This window comes from Scyliorhinus torazame, chromosome 14, assembly GCF_047496885.1.
Source record: "Scyliorhinus torazame isolate Kashiwa2021f chromosome 14, sScyTor2.1, whole genome shotgun sequence".
In the NCBI taxonomy this organism is placed as follows: Eukaryota; Metazoa; Chordata; class Chondrichthyes; order Carcharhiniformes; family Scyliorhinidae; genus Scyliorhinus; species Scyliorhinus torazame.
The window spans coordinates 37,313,030-37,321,470 of NC_092720.1; the positions used below are offsets into that span (position 1 = coordinate 37,313,030).

Below are 8,441 nucleotides of genomic sequence, written 5' to 3' on the forward strand. Positions count from 1 at the left end.
GAGTGCTTGGCCGGCTCCGCCCGACGCCGAGAGAGTCCCTGCCAGCTCCATCAGAATAGAGGTCCCCCTGATTGGAGCCTCCGCGTGGCTGCCAGCCCACCCCCGCACGAGGAGGGAGCATGCCGCCAAAACATCCCCACAGGCTGTTTTTAACCGACCCCCCCCCCCCCCCCCCAGAAAGATTCCACCTGAAGAGTTCTTTATTTTGCTCAGGGGCTTTTGGATGCGAATTTTTTAAAAAAAATACACTCTGAGACGGTGTGAAGGAAGCAACGTTATTCTGGGAGAACTTTTCTGTTCCTTGTCACAGCAGCTTCTTCATATTAACCTAACAAAATTCAGGGGAACCTTCAAGTGTGTTCACACGTCTTTTTTTTAAATGTATAGCTGTAGAGATGCACGGTCCACACACAGCCTTATATGTTTAGTCAGAACTAATTCTATTTCTAGAGCTGACTTGAATTCATTTATTTTCTTTCCAGGTGATTGTCATACCTTCAAGTACAGATATGATGGACAATTCCCACAGCCACACGGTTCTTTGTTGCTTGAACGAACAGCGCTCCAAAGGTGTCTTCTGTGACGTTACCATTGTTGTCGAAGATGCCAAGTTTAAAGCCCACAAAAATGTCTTGGCAGCATCCAGTGTTTACTTTAAGAACCTCTTTTCGACCCAGGAGTTGTGGTTGGTTGGCCATATCCTGGAACTGCCTGACTTCAAGGCAGATGTGTTTGCAGAAATACTCCATTTCATCTACAGTGCAAAGGTGGTTGTCAAAGGGTCTGAGAGAGTTAAAGACCTTGTTGATGCTGGAAAAAGATTAGGGATATCATTTTTGGAAAATCTGATGCCCATTACTCAGCACCATGTTGGATCTCTCAATGCTCCGTACAGCTGTTCACCTAATTCCTCTCAATCAGTTTCTCCTGTTTCTTCCCTCTCCTTGCCAATGAGCCTTCAGAATCTCAAAGCAGAGGTCTGCAATTCTGTGAGTGACAAAGGCAGTGAAGATTTCCATTTTGTAAATGGACCCCGAATCACAAATGCATTTTCAATTTTTGACATGCAGGCTGGCACTGACATGTATTTTCCAGTTGACTTAACCACTAACGTCAGCAAAAAAGCAATAGAAACTGATAAGCTGTCCATGGTATGTGTTGCCCAGGATGCAATGGGCATACAACAGATACCTGCTCATACTTTTGCTGAACATTCCTATGCTGTATCTTCCAATAGAAAAGATCAAGAAAGTGTTGATCCTTCTTATGGTCTTCAAGTACAGGAACCGATGGAAGAAAATGAAAAGCCTTTATGTAACCTTAACAGCAATACTTCTAATTCTGGAGCTATACAGGAGATGCAGTTAAAAGACCAAATTTGCAAAGCCTCCCAACCACTAAACATTGCCAGCTCAACTGGCTTTCAGGTTCTACGATTTAACTTGAATGCATTCCAAACTGCAAATGATAATAGCCCAGTAAATTTTGTGCCAGTTACTAGCCCATTAAATGGACCTAATGTGAGTACTGAGGAAACTATAAGCAAAGGCAAAGGTGCAGACAAAGATTCTCCTCCTGTGAGCAAATCTGTACCTAATGCTGTTTGGCCTGAAACTGTGCCAGTTGTCTCACGCCAAACTCCCTACATTTGTAAATATTGCCCACGGTCTTTTAGCACGCGAGTATCATTGAATGTTCATTCCCAGATTCATACAACACTTTTAGAAAAGCCCTTATCTTGTAGGCACTGTGGTAAACCATTTGCTCACCTGAAGAGGCTGCAGACTCATGAACATCTGTGCAGAGGACCAGACACAGTTGTGTCTGACCGTGAATCAACTGATGAGCAAATGGAGAATTTTTCCAGTGACAATGAAGTTGCCAGTAGTGAGGAAGATCCAAATTCAATTTCCCATGCTTTGGGACCAGAAAATTCCAACAAGCGTTCAGTGAATTTGGTGCGGTCAAGGAGATACAGCAGCTCACCAGAACCAGATCACTTTGTAAAAGTTGTTGGGGGACACATTTGGTATTTTTGCAGTGTTTGCAAGCGTTCCTATGTAACTCTGTCCAGTTTAAAGAGACATGCTAATGTTCATTCTTGGCGGAGAACGTATCCCTGCCATTACTGCAATAAGGTATTTGCATTAGCCGAATATCGTACGAAACATGAAATATGGCACACGGGAGAGAGACGATATCAGTGCATCTTTTGTTTAGAGACCTTTATGACCTACTATACTTTGAAAACCCATCAGAAATCTTTTCATGGCATTGACCCAGGTCTTCCCACCAGCAAGAAAGCAGCAAGTGGTGGATACAGGGCCAAGATGTATCCGTTTAAACTCTATAGGCTTCTACCTATGAAGCAACAAAAAAGACCTTATAAAACCTACACTCGATCCCGTTCAGATGATCACAACAATAATCAAGTTACAGGAGTTTCTTCAGCTGATGAAAATATCAGTTCTCTTGATATTGGTAACTTATCATCTACTTCAGAGTGTTTACAGGACAAGTTGCTTTCTTCAGAAGCTATTCCTTCACAGCAGTCTTCCCATTTCCATTGTGCATCAGTGCCCTTCACCACAGCTCAGGATGAATTGGCTGAAGGAAGTGCAAGAGCATCATGCCTCTTGGCCGAATGTGAAGACAGCAGTCTTTCCACTGGCCTGCGTCCTAGCGACCCATTGCTTTCTTGCACTTCAACAAAAGATGTAACCCATAATGATGATAAAGGTGATAATGGGCAACAAGGCTTGGCCGCTAATGTGAAAAATACAGGTCTCTCCGTTATTAATTATGGGCACTCAGTTCCCTCTGTTATAATGCACAGCAATAGGGTTTCATCTGTTATAAAGCATGGAAATGCATTTTCTTCTGTCATTACTTACAACACTGGTGTACAGTCTGGTATTGATGCTTATCAACCACTTCCACAGACTAATCAAAGTAAAGATTCTTCCGACACAAATTCAAGGAAAAATATTTCTAAAGATTGTGCTAAGATGTTGAGTAAAGATGCCTATAAGAAGTCAGCAGAAACAACAAAGGGAACTGGACAAATCACTGGACAGAGGACTACACAAAAGAATCGTTCAAGTACCTTTTCTGGAGGAAGCCGAACAGAAACCTACATTGCAAAGCCTGCCTTCCCTGGAACCTCCACAGACAGTCAGATAGCTCCTCTTTGCCAAATAACAGTGAAGATTGGGGACAAAGCAGTTGTGCAAAGACAGATGACTGGAACCAAACAGTTCCGTAAAAAAGGTAGAAAGCCTAAATGGATGATTCTAAACGAAGAAAAGATAATCCAGGATATTAAAGTGGAAGAAAATGAACAAATTACCAAGTCACCTAGTAACACAGATCCTACTGGAAGTATTGCGGATCCTGCTGGAGGCATTGAAACGTGTGATGAAATGAGTGATCATGATTCAAATGACAAACTTTGGCGGCCTTACTATACATATAAACCAAAAAAGAGAGCCAAAGCATTTCATAAATTGAGGAAATCTAGATGGAAGAAAAAAGGTGGACGCAAGGTTGATGGACACTCGTATCCCATTTCTGCTACCAGAGAAGGACAGGATTTTGACTCCCCAGAAGAAATGGCTATAAATAAAGAGATTAATGATGCATCTCCAGAGCTTAGCTGTGCACGTGGTGATAAAATAGAACATTCTGAAGAAGAGATGAAAAGTCAACTAAAATGTCACTTTACTACAAAGCCTTATTCATGTACCATCTGTGCAAAAGTATTTCCAAACTCTTCTACATTGAAGATGCACGTAAGATGTCATACTGGTGAGCAACCTTTCTCTTGCAAAACCTGTGGGCGACGGTTTTCAGTCCAAGGAAACCTCCATAAACATGAACGCATTCATTTGGGTGTTAAAGAGTTTGTATGCCTCTACTGCAACAAGGCCTTCACTTTGAGTGAAACTCTCAAAAAGCATGAAAGGATCCACACCGGGGAGAAGCGGTACCGCTGTCACTTCTGCCCTCAGCGTTTCCTCTACTTGACAACTAAGAAGAATCATGAGCAGAGACACTTGGAAAAAAAGCGTGCTCTGCAGGTAATCAAGGGACATGCTTGTTCTCAGTGTTTTAAGGTATGCAAAACAGCAGCTGCACTTGGTATGCACCAAAGAAAACACTTAAAGCGTTCTGTTTGTGAGGATGCAGAAGGATTCTCGAACTATCAAAGTGATCTCCATAAAAATGTGATGACTTGTTCAACTGTAACAGAATCCAAGCTTAACAATAGAGCAGAGGCAGAGAACAAACGGAAATTGCCAACTTCTTCAGGTAACCTTGAACAGATTCACTGTTCACTCGACACAGAGTTGAGCCCTGATTGCAGTGAACCTGATTTGCCAACCGTATTACAGAAGACTAAAAGTGCAACATACCCATGGTCAAGTGCTCCAGATATGGGTCCAGATCTTTTACAGAGAACACTACCACAGAATAGTGAGAACATTTGGCAGGTTCATCAGCAAAATCTAGACATTAATCTGCCTCTTTGCACAAATGTTTCTTATCAGTGTGAGAATAGCGACAGAGATGATGGCAGACTTGCTTTCTATCAACATTCTTCTAATATGTTTTATCAGGGAGAAGGGATGGTCTACAAAGCAATGTGAAAAGGTTAAATCCTGGGGAGTTAGTAACTTTTTGCGCGACAGAATGGGGTGGGAGGTTATTTAAAACCCCAAATATTTAAATTAAAAGCACATTATTGTGCTTTTTAAATGGGCGGCACAGTGGCATTGCTACCTCACAGCGCCAGGGACCCGGGTTCAATTCTGGCCTTCAGTCACTGTCTGTGTGGAATTTGAACTTTCTCCCCGTGTCTCCGTGGGTTTCCTCCGGGTGCTCCGGTTTCCTCCCGCAGTCCAAAGATATGCGGGTTAGGTGGATTGGCCATGCTAAATTGCCCTTTAATGTCCAGGGATACACAGGTTAGGCTATGGGTTTAAGGGGATAGGGCAGAGTGGACGGGGGAGTGTAAATGGGTAGCGTGCTCATTCGAAGGGTTGGTGCAGACTCGATGGGCAATTGGCCTCCTACACTATAGGGATTCTGTGATTCTAAGAGATTATGAAGGTATTTGTGGTCAAATTCTCATGGGACACTGGGAAAGAAGACAAGTTCCATTTTTTTCTGGAAGGAAGTAGGTATCACCTTTTCTCCTAACTCCCTAATCTCCCAGAAAGTTGCTAAAATGTAGCCCTTTGCTTTAAATGCAGTTATTTTCAAATAAAAAAAATACAGGCAACGCATTTCTGAGTCATTTATGCAAATGTCCAAAGCAGAGAAGCAAGCTCATGTAGTATTGGTTAAGCAGAAGCAAATTTGGAAACCAAATTAAACTTATTTTCAAATGAATAAAGAGCAAATAGTTTTAATGTAAAGCAACAACTGTCCAAGATATTTGACTTCTAAAATACCAGACTGTATTACAAAAGAAATCATGACAACACATAGCAGTCTTGTGTATACAGATACATATATGTATATTTATGTGTGTGTATATATATCTGTCCCTTTCATTACAGTAAGGTACAAATATAGATATGTGATGTACACTGTGCTCACAAGTAAAGGCCTGTCGAAAATTTGTTCTTTTTAAGAACCAATTTAGTTAAACCACTTTTTTTTCTCTTCAAAGTGGCACTTAATGGTATCTTGACCATTGGGTTAAAAAAAACTGTTTTGTCAAATTGCTCTTTCCAGAGTGTAAGATCCTTTAGTTTTGTTTTTTTTGCCCATAAAATTATTTTTGAAACATAGGAGTTTTCCTGATGTACATATTGGCAATAATTTGAAATTCCATCCTATAAACTTGTGACTTGTTGGATTAATGTTCCATGTAACAAAGTGTAAAACAATTTGTCAAACCAAGGTTTTTCTTTGAGTGGGGTGTGGAGAGAGAGTGGTGTGGCAGGGGAAAGGTACTTTCTGTGTTCAAAGGATGCGAACACTGTAGATGACATTGATGATGGAATTAATGTAATGTAATAAAGCAAATTAAACAAGATAAATTTTTAGTTTTGCCGTGTTGAAAAATGTGTGACATTCTGATTTATTTTCCGTAATCAGTTTTATCTTCAATACATTCTTAAGTACTATTTAGATGACAGCAGGTAAATATTCATGATGTATAGTGATGTCTTAATTCCCATCACCGTTGTTCCCAATCTGGCCCTTTTTAATATTGATGTCCTTGAATTATTTTGATAATCTGTCTGCATTTTTATTCAAGGTAGAAGAGTGTATCATTTATGTTCAAAGTATTTCTGTTCTGTCCATTTATAAAAAAAAAAAAAAAAAATATTTTCCCTTCAACAACAGTTTGCATTCACACAGTGCCTTTTAATGTAGTGAAACTTCAAAGTGCTTCACTGGAGCATACTCAGAAAATTAATGCCTGAGCCCCAAAAAAGGAGACATTTGGACGATGACAAAAATAAAATTGGCCAAAGATGGGCCTTTGGAGTTTCAGAGCTTGGGAGGCCTTGCCATCCTATGGTCGGACAAAGGAATTCAGGGTTGCTAAAGAGGCCAGAATTGGAGGGACATATTAAATGGATGTTTACAGATATTGAGATAAAGATTTCTTTAGCTTTCCAGGACTACATATATACATCAATGAAAAGTAATTTACTAAATATATCCTCATCGTGTCAATCATTAAACTTTATGGGGCTCAAACAGAACTCTTTTAGCAAATGCTTATACTAAATGTGCACTTTGCTGTTATTTATTTACTTTGTTAAATTCAATGTATTTTGGGCTGCAATTTATTACGATCCCAGATCAGATCGCAACAGTGGCTAGGATACTGGACTGAAAACCCAATATTTTAGTTTGTGTGGAAAGAATGATTCGCTCCATGAGTAATTGCAAGAAGAAATAGGGCCTGGTTATTCTTAAAACAAAACTTTACTAGGGATACAATATTAAACTTTTAAATTTTACACCTAAATATAACAGCTTACAATTACGCCTTAAACACCACTACTCAATTTCCCATTAAACACCAAGAAACATATCCATCTTCCGTTTTCACACAGTCCTGTTGCTTGCTTGCTGGCAGTTACAAAATGGAGGAATCTTTCCTCCATACATTCGCACCCAGAGCAGGTGACGTCCGTGCACGGGGCGCGTGACCTGCTCTCTGCCTCTGCTTCTAGTGGGAAGACTCCATTGATTTAAAAAGAAATCTGGTCCTGGAACAGTGCGCTGATGTCAGGAAGAGGCGGTCTGCCCCACTGGGTTCTGGGTCTGCGCACTGCTAGACCTGACGGGGCAAGCATGCGTGGGACAGCCGGCATTCTTGAAAGCTGGTTGCAGCCGGCATTTTAAAAAGCCAGTTGCGGCCGTTGGGCACTTCCCGCGATCAGCAACGCTGTGAACGATCGCTTCACGACCTTATCAACACCAGCCCGCCCGCGACACACCCGCGGGGGTCGTGACCCTGAGTTTGAAAATGGCTGCTCTATAATATTACAGCTACCAGTTGCAAGATACGGAAAGTAACAAACAATTCCACATCAGCTATCAATGTTGTTAGTTGATGTGGGTTCCCAAAGGAATTGTGGAAACTGAAAAATGGAGGGAACAAAGTAATTAGTGAGGTACACTCTGATCTGCAAATATGCAGAACACAATGCAGGCAGGCAAAAATAAATGCAGGATACTGTACAGGACCACATAACTGAGATGGAAAGTAAGCTGCAACAGTTGTACATAAATGTGCAAACTAATCTGGAACAAATGACGGACCAGCCTGTTATAAATTCTGGACCTTGCCTTACGTAGCCTTGTGACTATCGTAATGCTTGTCGCGGTAAATAATCTGAATGCCTCATGTTTACAGCTGCCTGTACAACACATTATCTGAATGCAGGCATAACAGAGGATTGTAACAACATCACTCCGTGATCTGAATTTGATATCCATGTTTGCATAAGTTGTTTCAATCTCTCATACAAAAACTGACAAAACGCAAACCTGCTCCTCACTTCAAGTATGCTGACCTGGCCAGACTTCTGGACGCCGTGGATGGGAGACAGGAGTCCTGTTTACCCCAAGGGGGTCAGAGGACCAGCAGCAGGGATGTCAATTCCGCCATCGGTTTGGGCAACGTGACCAGGAAGACTGCCGTACAGATGTAGGAAGAAGATCAACAACCTCCACGGGCCGCAAGGGTAAGTTAACACCGGCCCCCTGGAATCAGTTCTTCCTGCTGATCTTCAATACCACCCCGCCCCCAACAAGTCAGTGGCTGGCACCTCGCACCTTCCATCGATCACTATGCTTGTGCCCCAGCACATCCATCAGCACAACCCCTCCATGTCCAGGTGTGGTGTCCATACATGCCAGCTGCTGTAGGCCCTCCCACCCATGCAACAATGATCCCTCTCTATCCC

The 8,441-nt window shown here is 41.8% G+C and overlaps 1 protein-coding gene across 6 annotated transcripts in view; it reads left to right on the plus strand.

The window, feature by feature from the left end:
* The window catches only part of zbtb38 (zinc finger and BTB domain containing 38), a 105,258-nt gene extending 99,183 nt beyond the window's left edge, over positions 1-6,075 (plus strand). For all 6 annotated transcript variants that reach the window (XM_072473963.1, XM_072473962.1, XM_072473958.1 and 3 more), the window contains exon 2: positions 483-6,075. In XM_072473963.1, the coding sequence (XP_072330064.1) occupies positions 510-4,649 (4,140 nt within the window). In that variant the 5' untranslated portion in view covers positions 483-509 and the 3' untranslated portion in view covers positions 4,650-6,075. The remainder of the gene's footprint in view (positions 1-482) is intronic.
* Positions 6,076-8,441: the final 2,366 nt, after the last annotated feature.